Consider the following 12586-nt stretch of genomic DNA (forward strand, 5'->3'; position numbering starts at 1 on the left):
CAGTAAACTGTACGGCGGTCTTAGCCAGTGACTGGGGGGGTGTGGGGTGTGTAAGCTCCAGGCCAGGGTCCCCCAATCCATTTGCTATGCAGTATATGTGGGGGTTTTTTGGGGGGTGGGGAAGTTTGACCTCTAGTGTGGCTTAGTGACATAGGCTTTTCTATGCTGTAACTGACAGAAATCAAGTCAGTAGATTCATCAGCAATGAGAGCGGCTTCTGTCTTTAAACAAAAAGACCAAAAAAAGTGCAGCCAAGCAACCCCATTCTTATTTTGGCCGCTCTAAACTCCTTCACTAACTCTGCAGGACTGTGTCAGTGGAGAAAGGCAAGAGAAGCAGGGGAGAAGCAAACACATTACAAAGTATTCCCCACAATTTTTTGGTGACTTGTCAAGTAGAGGTCTATACTGCAGGAGACCAATGTTGTTCTCAATGTCTGCTGGTTTGGACAGTGCCTAATAATAATCATAGTTACAACACTGATGGACATATATGTCAAAGGAATTTTAAGACTGACATGCTCATCAGATATACAGTCTGCATAGGCCACTGAGAAGTACACCTATTACTGATAAGTCTTCTTCCTGCAGGTAATCTCCACCTATGTAGACTGCACAAACTCACTTTAGCCTTCCAGCTATGACCTTATGTGCTGATAATGGTTTAAGAAGGATCAGAGTTGTCCTCAAACCCCCAGCTGAACTGGCATCCAATGCACTCCTGGAATTCAAGTCACTAACTCCAGCTGGTACATTATGTATCTCACATCTAGCTTGGATGTGAGCGTAGTGAGACATCTGTTAAAAAATAAAGCTGTATTGTTTCTGCCGATTTTAACCTGAAAACAAAAGTTTGTATGAACTGCCCCTGTAAAGGAACTGGAATGAAGACAGACACTCTCCCAAACTGTTTCAGATGAAATGAGATCTGTTCAGCAATAATTGAGTACACCCCCATTCTAAAAAGCAAAGCTGGCACAAGAGGCCAGCATGATATAGAAATAAGATCAGCTCATACTGAAGCATTATGCCCATGTGAAAACATTCTGCCACTAGAATAATTCAGTAAGAAACCTTTAACTCAGATCAAGACATGTGTGAGAATGACAGGCTCTCTTGCAAAGGTGTAAAAAGAAAATGAAGCATAAAGTTTCACTCCATGAAATAGTAACAGAAAATAGCAGGTTTCCTTCCCCAGAATCAGACCAAATCCCTTTCTGTTTCCTTAATGCTCCGTAGTCCAAGAAATGATTTTCCTCCCTTCCCCTCTGTTCCTTTTATTAAGTCCAACTATTTCTTGTATTAGCTACTCATAGAGTTTTGGACTTTGCTTGCAATAATAATCTCTCTCCCCTTGCCAGCAAAAGGATGGCTACTTTACAGATACTTTCAGTATCAAGACTGACCAGCACAAAAATGGACACCAGAAAGCAGAACAGTACTTAAAAAAAAAAAAAAAAAGAGCTGAAGCTACAATTGCACAGTGGTTGGGCAAGATTAAGATTCTTCCATTCAATTTAAATGAGTTAAGTAGCAAACAAGACAACACCACACACACAATTGGAAAAGTCACTAGGATCAGTATACATTATGGTATTTTGTGTCCATAAGACACAAAAAAGAAACTTCATTTTTCTTAAGTAAAAACATCAGTTCAGACCTCAAAAGAAACAAAAGACCAAATCAAAGGAACAACAGCGTGTACATCTGTTTGTTAGTTTCATAAAATGTACGTTGTGTAGAATGCTGTATAAGAATAAAAAGGAGTCAGTACTACACAAATTCCCTGCATGATTTGCTGTTAAATATTTTCTACAATGTGGGGAACAATGTGCCTCTTGCACTGCTAGCATAGTAGTGAATCAAACACAGATGCCTACAACAGTGGAACCTAGAGTTCATAATTCCTGTTGCACCAAAATAAAGGAAAATTCATCTTAGCACTAAACAGTTTAGGAACAGAAGCAAAAGGAAAAGCTGCCATGAAATTATAAATACAAAGAGATACCCAACTTGTGCAAGATCCACTGACAGGCAAAGATAACAGCACTAAGGAAAAGAAAGAGATGTTTGCGTCTTCACTTACGATGCCAGATATGTAGTCACATTATGCTTCCAGGTCCACAGGTTTAATGTGATTTTGAGCAGACTTGGTCATGCCAGCTGCAGTGCCTTTTAAATACAATAGATTTTAAACATATCCTTTGATCCAAAAAGTCCATTAACAATTCCATGACAGATCATTTTATATCTGCCATAATTATATAGTATTTCTACAAGGATTTGTTACTGGTCGTAGCCAAAGCAGAAGGCTTGAAGGCTTCCACTTAGACCTTGTACTACTGTCCCTTAGTGCTCCTTAGGTCCTTTAACAACAAAAAACACTGGGGACACAATCGTGCAGCAAATTGTTTAACATTTCAGTGCATTTGACTGTAACAGCCGCTTCTTCAGGCTCTTTGTATAATTCGGTACTCAAGTTTCTTGTTTACCCAAATATTGTCTCTTTTGCTCTTTCCACATGTGAAAAATACTCTTTAACTTTATAGCTATACCAGTTACAAAAACCTGATCTACACAGGTGTTCTTGAAAGCTTTCTATTAAAGTGTTTAAAAACTAAAGGATGGCATCTTTTGATATTTTAATTGTTAGCTTAAGTGTATTATTTCCAGTGAAGTTAATTTAAACATTGCCTTCAATACACGAGCACCAAGAGTTTCGTAAACCCTGACAAGGCAAGCAGCACAGCAGCATGAATGTAAGTGCATGCACACACATACTATAACAAGAGGGCAAAAAGCCTACAGAATAAGAACTCAGAAAGGTGTATGGCACAGCAGATTTCCCAATGCTGAGCTCGACAGTTACACACCAACAGTTAACAACTACAAGAGTGTAATTTCCATCAAAACCAAAGTTCAAATCCTAGTGCAAGGTTTTTGCAATCTTGCAAGTATGTGATTGAATCTCTGCAAGTATGGAATTGAAGCTTACAGTAAAATGTACCTAAAGTTAAACACAACAGCTTTGGTGAACTTTATAGCTCCTTCACCAGTTTCCTCCAGATGGATTTTTTTGTAAGTTTAGAACTCAAACTAAGAGACATCTGAACACAACGCAACGTGTACTACAGAACACAGACATACACGCAGATGCAGTCAAGTGCCCTGGGTTTTTGTTCTTGTTTTTGTTGTTTTTATGGTCTACAGACAATCTTTATAAAAGATTAGTTTCATCATACACATACTATGTAACAGGCATATTTCTACCACATGAATAAATACTTGTAATATATTAAAAAAAAAATCAGAACATAAATTGTGCCTTTGAAAACTTACCAATGCCCAATGTATTTAAGGCTTATTAAGGAATTCCAAATTTGTAATAGTCTCTACATTTGAAAAAAGCATTAGTACAGTTTACAGATTTTTAAAAACAGTTTGACAATCTCTCTCAAATGTTTAATAGCTTCCCTCCTCCATACACATATGCTAGCTTTTCTGTCACCTCTCTCCTTTCACACTTCACGTTTTTATATTGTTGTCTTTACAAAAGGAACAAAAGTATCAAAAAGACACAAACAATATTCAGTTCAGCTCCTTTCACACTTAACAAAATTCTATTAAGTATTCAGGGTAGATTTGGTTGGCATCAAAGATAACAAAGATCTTTGGGTTCCAGGTATTATCCACACAGCTGTCATACAAGTTCACAAAACTTCCATCTTTTGAAGGAGGCCTCATATATTTTGAATCACCGTTGATATAGTCACCAGTTAATACGCGAGCAAGAAACATGACTTTATCTGGTCGATGCAGATGAGGCTGCAGATTCACACCATGAATTTGAAAAGTATCTCCATGCTTCATGTCCTCTTTGCAGAAACGACTGGAGTATGATGCATCTCTTGCAAAATAGGTCCCTTTCAAAAAAAAAAAAAAATATCTGATTACATTCTTATCATGACATTTTATCCATGACAGCATGGATATAGGTATCAGGAGGATGAAAGATGTCTGTTCTTTTATGTTCATTAGGAATCCAATTTTTTTTTTTTCCTTTCCTCTAAATTGTAAGATTATAGTAACATGACCAAATATTTTTAGCGGGAACATTTTAGTAGGGAGATTGTCTTGTGATCAATGCTGCTTTGTTGGGCATCCTTTCCCCATGCTCCCCGGTCCTATCAGGCAGTTGTGACAATTACATTCCTTACTGCATCCTAATGTTCTTAATTACACTTGATGTAAAAGCAAACCTATACTAAACAGCTCTGAGCTAAACACAGGGAGTACATCACAAAGAACATACTATAGGGAACACTTAACAATGTTGAACTGTTAAGATCACCAAACTGTTGTGTGTGACAAAAATACATACCTTTTCCATATACAGCAGCATGCATCCCATTTATTCTCCAATCAAAATTATGAATACATATTGCTTCTACAAATTCATTACTGGTACCATGAAATAACATCTGCTCATTAATAGTTGGGACACCTCTTTTCTTCTTTAGTTGAGCTTTCTTCCTACAGAGAACACACAATACAGCATTACAAACATCTGTACAATCAAATTAAGTTGCTACCCTGAAAACACTGCGGGGGGGACAGACCTAAAACACTCCATACATTCCCCTTTCACAAGGGTCTAGATGATTCTAGTTTTTAAATGGATCAGAATTCTTAAGGTATATATTTAGAAATTACACACTTCTGTAATTTAGAAATTACACACTTCTGGATGCTGTGGACTATTTTCAGAAGTAACCCAAGATTAGGAAAAAAGGTCTTTTATAACAATTTTATCAACATTATTCATTTGGCATTAGTTTCAGTGTGGTCAGTTTTTGCAGATACATTTTTAAAAGAAAGGCATTTTTCTCCCATTTTGTTGCTTCCACCTACTTAAATAGCATGGTGGCAGGGATAACAAAGTTAGTGGATTATAAAGTACATAACACAAGTAAACCAGCAAAAAAATTAAAAATAAAATTACCTATAATTTTTAGGTAAAATGACTTCAACATGATCATTACAGCTATGAAGATGATTAGGGGATTAGAACATCTCTCATATGAGGAAAGGCTGAGGGACTTGGGTCTCTTTAGTCTACAGAAAAGAAGACTGAGGGGGGATCTTATTAACGCTTACAAATACTTAAAGGGAGCGTGCCAGGGGGATGGGAACAGTCTTTTTTCAGTGGTGCCCAGTGATAGGACAAGGGGGAACGGGCACAAACTTGAACATAGGAAGTTCCATCTTAACATGAGGAGGAACTTCTTTACTTTGAGGGAGGGAGAGCACAGGCACAGGCTGCCCAGAGAGGTTGTAGAGTCTCCCACTCTGGAGACATTCAAAACCCACCTGGACGCTGTCCTGTGCAACCTGCTGTAGGTGACCCTGCTCTGGCAGGAGGGTTGGACTAGATGATCTCCAGAGGTCCCTTCCAACCCTGACCATTCTGTGATTCTGTGATTTCATAATGGTTTTCTCAATTTATGGTTCACATACTTTTTAAAACAGCTAAGTCACGCACTGACAGGGTTACATCAGTCTAGAATTTTGAAAAAAAAAAAAAAAAAAAAACTTATACTAGGGTGAAGCTATATTACAGTCTCATGGATAGAGGGCCATGGCACACCTTCAGTTAAAGAACAGATATATTTTCCATCAGTCTTTTTAAAGTGACTTTGACAGCTGGGTTTTCCTAAGATCCACGAAGAAGTGGACTCTGGCGCTGTGTCTAAATCACTGAGCTGTTCATAGTTATGATCCCTATGACTGTCCAGGTAAAACCAAGTTGAATAGCTTTATTCTTGTTTAGGTACCTGAATTTTCTTCCTATAAAAGCCACAGTACATGGGGCACTGTGCTACATACTTAAAGTAAAGCCGCAAATATTCTTCATCGCATTAGTGGCATTACATTGCAATTATGCATTATTTAGAAACAAGTACATCCAACAGAAGGTAAAAATTGATGCAGTACTTCGCTTGAAAGATGTATTTATTCTGTTTTATTGTTCAGCCCTTTTTTTTTTTTTTCCCCTCCTCCGTTTAGTGCAAACTAAAATAGCTATGTCTTGGCAACTTAATATTTTGTGGGTTTTTTTTTTTCCCCACCTACAACTGCTTTCCGAATCAGAAGAATGTCAACAGAATCTCAAGGGCATCTGAGAGATTTCTCTAATAACCTCCTTTGTGACATTTTCTGTCAGAAGCAGAGAGGTTCCAGGCACTCAAGTTCCACTCTATTAGCAAATCAACAAAACCCAGGAGCCAAGATTCCCTGCATCTTGACAAAACTACCTGTGTGAAGCAACACCACTGAGCTAAGGGCTAGTAACGCTGAACCTTTGAAATTTTTCAATCAGCAGCCCTCTTGTTGTTGGCTGCTGATCTCTGACAGTGTACAGAGGTAGCCTGGAGTAACTTCTTGTGAAATAGGGAACAGTACAGATGTATAAAAAAGGTGAATAATCAATTGTTCAAAAATGTTCTGTAACGTCCTTCACTACCTCCAACTACTTGATTTCATACAACCAATTTAAAATAGTCATTAATATGGGAACTATGATAAAAGGCAAACATGTTTTGACCACTACAGTGATGCAAATAATCATTCAAGCAATGCTCAAATTTAATCACTGAATTAATGCTCAAATTTAATTAATGAAACAAAACACTTGCTCAAACCCACAAAAGCTTAAGTAGCAATTGTTCCTTATAAGTAGTGGAATATACTGAGCGCACTGGGAAGCTGGTTTTGCAGAATGCAGAAATGCCACAGCAGGACTTTTTGTTGATTTGGAACAGAAATCAAGGAGTCTAAGTATTCTAAACCACATTGTCTTAGCACTTTCCACCAGCAGTGACAAGCTAATGCAGTAAAACAAAATTAAGTTGATCCACCACTCAGAAGGCTCTCATGCAGCCAGTTCATTCAATAAAGGAGAAGCCTAAAGCAAAACTAAATACCGAGAGACATGCTCTTTGTACATACGCAAGCACACAAGCTTTTTCTGAAGATGGACAGCAATCTCACTGACTAAGCATTGTTTTCTACTTGGTGCACTCCTCTACAACTCCAAACTGAGATGCATAAACCAAAATACGCTACACTAAGATTCATCTTCTGTTACTTTCACTTTCCCACATCGGACACCAAAAGAACTTTTAGTGAATTTGAAATGCCGGAATATCTTCTTTGTTGTATTATACTACCAGGCAATAATTTCTTCATCAGTGCGTGTAAGCCCACCTACTCCAAGGCTGTATTTTACCCTCAGCAGAAAAGCAGCTAAGCCTCAATTGCATATACTTATTCTAGCAATTTTCATTGTTACTTGCATTTTTTTGTCACAGGAAAAAAGTTTTAAAACTAAAATTACTTTTCTCCATATACTTTTATACTGTACAGGTACTAAAAAGCACCTTGCAGTTAGCGATATAGCAATACTATAATACTCCTGATGTATGAAATTATAATGCCCATTCTCTGTTTCATACCTTGAGAATATTCTAGCACAGAATCCTTAGATTCAGAGTTCTTAAATCATGAATTCTACTCACTAACCAGTCAGGAAAACTAGTGCACTCTCTAAACGACATCAGTTCCTAAGCTAAGCAAAAGAGGTCTTCCCCTGTGCCCCTCTTCTATCTACACTGGAGATCTGAAGGACATTTACTTTGACATTTGCTTGCTATTTCTATTCTCAAAAATTAAGATTGGTATTCAGATGGTATAAATACACCTCTACAGAAACGTATTTGTAGAAAGGTAGATGTTGAAACACAAGGCCAAGCAAATAATGCTTAATACCTATGCAGGTAAATATAATCAAATAGATTTGCAATTAAGAGGCAGCTAACTCTCTTAGCCAAGAACTTAAATTCATTTCCTTATGCATATTCATGATACAGATTTCAATTAATAATAAATTACGTATCTCTCAAAAGATCACGTAACATGCCAATTTTTAATATACATCTGCTTAGTTATTTCCTCACTAACTTAGTTCAGTTGGTTTTTATAGTGTAACATATATGTAAAATTGATTCTAATATGTACTCCTTCTTAGAGGCTACACAAATATCTTTTGTCAAATATAACTGCTTAAGATTGATGATACGAAGTAAGTGGAAACAGAACTCGGCACTTCCTACTTCTTCCAGGCCAGCACAATATGAATAGGGAAAAGCAGAGAACTTAGAAATAAGTTTTTGTAGCACATTAAACTTCAAGAAATTGCATGTATACGTGCTAATTGGACACTTAATTCTGTCTTAATTGCATAAAGTCAAGAAATTAAACAAGCCACAGATATAAATTTGCTTTGTTCCCTAAAAAATAAAATAATACAAGGCTGTCAAGGAATTATTTTACAAAAAGGTTATTTGTGTTCTCCTTACTGCACTGTAAGTATCACAGGCATCTACCACATGGACATCCAACATCTTTATTCCATCATTCTTATCTATGCTACATCTACATCTAATTTTTGCACATGTGGAAGCTACAGAGTCTTGGAAATGGAATTTTGAATACAGAGGAATGACAAATAAGAAAATTAATAAAAGATAAAAAGTAACACATATTTTCATTAATGATAAAGAAATTAAACATATTTCTGCTGCATGCCTTCAAGATCTGCTCTGTTAAAAATCCTAAGACTGTTGGGTTTAGAAATAATCTCACCTGCAAAAAAACTCCCACAAGTCTAGATTTTGTATTCTCTTAATTCTTTTAATTCGGTGGCTATCCATTGTTTTTCCAAAGAGACTAGAAACTTCATTATATTCATTTGTTTTCTTTTGCAATGGAATAAGCTGGAAAAAAAGAGGTTAGTACGATTTCAATTCAATCCATTATTTCATTATCACGTGCTTTTGACCAACTTGCATACCAAGTCTTACCTGATATGGCTCCTCAGTATTTACATTCTCCCAGTGTGAAGGCATAGGGATAGCCTCATTTTCACAGATGAAACTTCAAACAAAAAAAGGTAAAAAAACATCACATCAAAGACATGAGGCATCTTCTTCCTGTCAAAATCGTGCTCCGAACAATACAGCATGCAAAAAAACTCAACTTATACAAAACTACTTAGGGTTTTAATTTAAACAAAGGCTGTTGTCAGCAAGTTAGGTTGAAGGCAAGAGGTCTTATTTTGCATTCAAGTTCTGGCTTAGCTTATTATAAATAAACCACAGTAATGAACAGTTTCAATACACCATCTACCAAGAAAAGAGATAAGATAGGAAGATAAATCAGAAGAGATGGCCAGAAAGGTACACAACATCAGGAGAGCAACACTAATTTAGAAATGTGAGAGTGTAGATATAGCCTGAACATTCCAAACTCACAAATTACAACTAGCCTAAGCCTCGGGATACTGAGCCCTCACCTGAACTATTTAAAAGCATCATGTTAGAAACACACACTTGAAAATTATAGTTGAATTTGTTTTTTAAAAAAACCAAACCCTCAAAAAAGTGTTTTAAGCATATAAACCACATACATAGCAGCTTGTAAGCCTAAAAAACAACCTAGAAGCAATCTCCTGAAAGTAAAGAATGATCTCATCACATAGAGTACTGAATGCAATAATTCAAGAAACAAAATACCGAAAGTGAATTGCCACATTATTGCATGCACTCTTCAGCAAATATCCATTGAAAAAAGTTGACACTTCAATAAAAAAAAAAAGAGTCCTTCTTGAATATCAGTGTGAAAAGATTGCTACTACATTTCTTATTACACATGCCAATTTCAAAGTATAATCAGACTACAATTCAGAACTTAAATTATTTCTAAGAAACTATTTAGGGAAAAACCTCCACATATTCCATATAGTCAATTTTACCTGCGGTAGTATCACTGCATAGATCAGTTTATTGTTTCATGAGCATCAGATTTATGTCAGGACAGCTTTACTTCTAATGACTGATCAAATGGTAAGAAACTTACAATCTAAAGCAATTAGACTCATAAAACAATCTGCAACTGTTTTGATGCAATTTCTTGTCATTTCAATTCATTTTAGAGTATATGATTAAAACATACAGGCAAGAAAATATAACTCAATCTTTTTTGCTGTTACAATAATACTTCTAAATAATTTATGAAGTCATTATTACAATGGAACAAACTACCCCATTTTGCTTCTCCAATGACTAAAGCAAGAACCCTGCCAAAGGATACCAATATTCAGTGTAACTTGCCCCTCCCACTACAAGTTCCTTACTTTCTCAGAAAAAGATAAAAAACTAAAAATTCTTTTGTCACTCGTCTCCTCTGAAATGTCTTCCTTCCTCACCTGACTAGCTCCCCTGCCTTGGTTCAACCTCTCAAATTGTTTGATGCAAAAAGTAAATAACTATAAACAATAAATATAAAGCATATTTTTGTTTCTTTTTACTTAGAAGAATCAGGAATAAAATAAAAATAAGGAGTCTTCCTTTTATTTCCTTACCTGAAAGCACTGATAGAAAAAGGAGCTCGCTTTATTGGACGTTGCTTAAGGGTAGTTAGGTTGGTTTGTTTCATCACTGAGTATAAAACAAGAGTTATGATGAAAGTTTCTGGAATTCATCTATAGCATATGAAACATTTAAATGTCATTTTTTAAAATAACATTACCACACTCAAAGTTGCCTGACAGGAACTCCTATTTCAGCAATTAACAGATCAGCATTTTCTATAAATGTTTCTAAATACTGGTCTCAGAATCATTGTCATTTATGACTTGCCAAAGTGCACAAATATTACACAAACAAAAGGTTTATTGTTAAAATACCCATCAAACATTCAGCCCCACTAAATCACTGGCAAAACTTCCGCTGACTTTAATACAATTAGGATGACAAAGCATATTACTGCTATCATTAATGCAAGACATCATGACCCAGCATAAAAATCACTGATTATCACTTGCATTTAGCGTTTTTATTCCAGATGCAAACAGAACAGATGTTCGGTTTTTTTTAAACAGGCATTTCAACACAAGTAAACATAAAACTCCTTGTATTGTTACATACTACTTTAGTCGCAGTACATTGCTGTTTTACCCAGTCCTCACTTGTGTTTGAAATACTGTTATTTTGATTTGGAAGAGGCTTCTATTTAAGCATATAGCTGGTTTGTAATTTAATCAGAAAATAAATCTATGGATGGGAAAGGTAAAAAAAAAAAAAAAAAGAGAGAGAAAAAAAGAAGCCATAATCCTTTCGCCTGTCTCCTTGTTATCCTGACAACAGAACTGGCTTCAACTACCTGCTGAATTATAAAATCACTTTTATGCCAGTATTTTGCAGAAAGCTTCCTTCATATCAATGTTTCTTATGCAGACTCCGAAGGAAAGAGATTTTTCAAGCTTACAAGCGGTTGCACAATTAAGAAAAAAGGTTCAAACTTCCAAGTCCCATAGAAGTACGCTACATACCACCTAGAGCTGAGGTAAGTGGCAGTAACACGATGGAGTGCTACTAAACAAGACATGCTACTTTATTAATAAACTACACTAGCAAATGTAATAGGACAGCCGCTTCTAAGAACTCCTATGTACTTTCCAGTAAAGAAGACATTTCCAATCACAAGTTTGTATACTAGATACGAGGACAATAATTTGCTGAATGAACTGGTGTACCTGGCACCTTCTATTACTTAAATTTACTCTATGAAAAGATACATACCTGAAAAGTCTAGCATGTAGTTAAATTTTGCCGTAGTAAAAGAAACAGAACCATGTGGGTTTGTTCGGAAGCTCCTTTCAATATCTTCACTGCTAACAGAGCAATGATTGTTTGAATCAGTCTTCAAAATAAATGAAAAAGCACATTTAGACAAATTCAGTGATAGGCAATTTGACGTATGGAATCCATCATAGGCAATATAACTTCATAGGTATTTACCTGAAACATATGCCATTTACCACACTCAGCCAAATAAAACCAGCCCCACTGGGTATCAGAGGTATCCATTTCTTCAACTGAACTTTCCATCTTTGGAAAAAAATCTTCTGATGTTCTTTGAAGCATTTCCTGAAACATTGACAAAAAAAGTTTTCACACTATTTGCAAAAATGCATTATTTGAGAAATTAATAATAAAGCAAAATTAAGTGAATTTGCAATACTTAAAAAAATCCTGAACCCTGGCAGGCAGAGTCCAGGTTTGTTTTCTCTTTTTCAGAGAAAAATTCTCAATTTGCTACTTATACAGTATTATCCTTTAGGTTAGTTAAACATTTTCAGAACTCTCTCAAAAGTCTGTAAGTGTGCCAGTAAAGGCAAGAGCTACAGGCTTTATCAGATCAAAGAGAGGTGCGAAATTTCATACTGATGGTCATATAAGCAAGGTCATTCTTACATACAACAGGCTCCGAGCTAGTTACCACTCAGGAATGAGGTGTTGGGGTTACATCTGATAGCTTGATGAAAACATCTACTAGGTACTCACCAACAGTGAACAAATCAGACTGGGTATCAGAAGTCGTTAGAAAAAAATTAAAAAGCTAAGACAAAGAATATAATTATTTAACTGTGCAAGTCCACAGCGCATTATTCCTCAACACTGCATGAA

The 12586-nt window shown here is 36.0% G+C and overlaps 1 protein-coding gene across 1 annotated transcript; it reads right to left on the bottom strand.

Moving 5' to 3' along the window:
- Positions 1 to 3490: 3490 nt before the first annotated feature.
- PARP11 (poly (ADP-ribose) polymerase family, member 11) lies at positions 3491 to 12055 on the bottom strand. The gene is made up of 7 exons (XM_009894101.1): positions 11918 to 12055; positions 11699 to 11819; positions 10480 to 10555; positions 8921 to 8993; positions 8703 to 8833; positions 4381 to 4532; positions 3491 to 3922 (listed from the first exon to the last, which is right to left on the bottom strand). The coding sequence occupies exons 1-7, from the start codon at positions 12053 to 12055 to the stop codon at positions 3609 to 3611; spliced, it is 1005 nt and encodes a 334-aa protein (XP_009892403.1). The 3' UTR covers positions 3491 to 3608.
- Between the last annotated feature and the right edge of the window lie 531 nt (positions 12056 to 12586).

This window comes from Charadrius vociferus, unplaced genomic scaffold, assembly GCF_000708025.1.
Source record: "Charadrius vociferus isolate BGI_N301 unplaced genomic scaffold, ASM70802v2 scaffold561, whole genome shotgun sequence".
NCBI classification, from domain to species: domain Eukaryota; kingdom Metazoa; phylum Chordata; class Aves; order Charadriiformes; family Charadriidae; genus Charadrius; species Charadrius vociferus.

Excerpts from the sequence above, each read along its gene's own strand:
- PARP11 (XM_009894101.1), bottom strand. The coding sequence starts at position 12,055 with ATGTTTCAGGAAATGCTTCAAAGAACATCAGAAGATTTTTTTCCAAAG. Across the intron at positions 11,820-11,917 it reads GTAAATGGCATATGTTTCAG|ACTGATTCAAACAATCATTG; the intron begins GTAAATACCTAT and ends TTTATTTTGAAG. Across the intron at positions 8,994-10,479 it reads TTTTCTATCAGTGCTTTCAG|TTTCATCTGTGAAAATGAGG; the intron begins GTAAGGAAATAA and ends TTTTGTTTGAAG.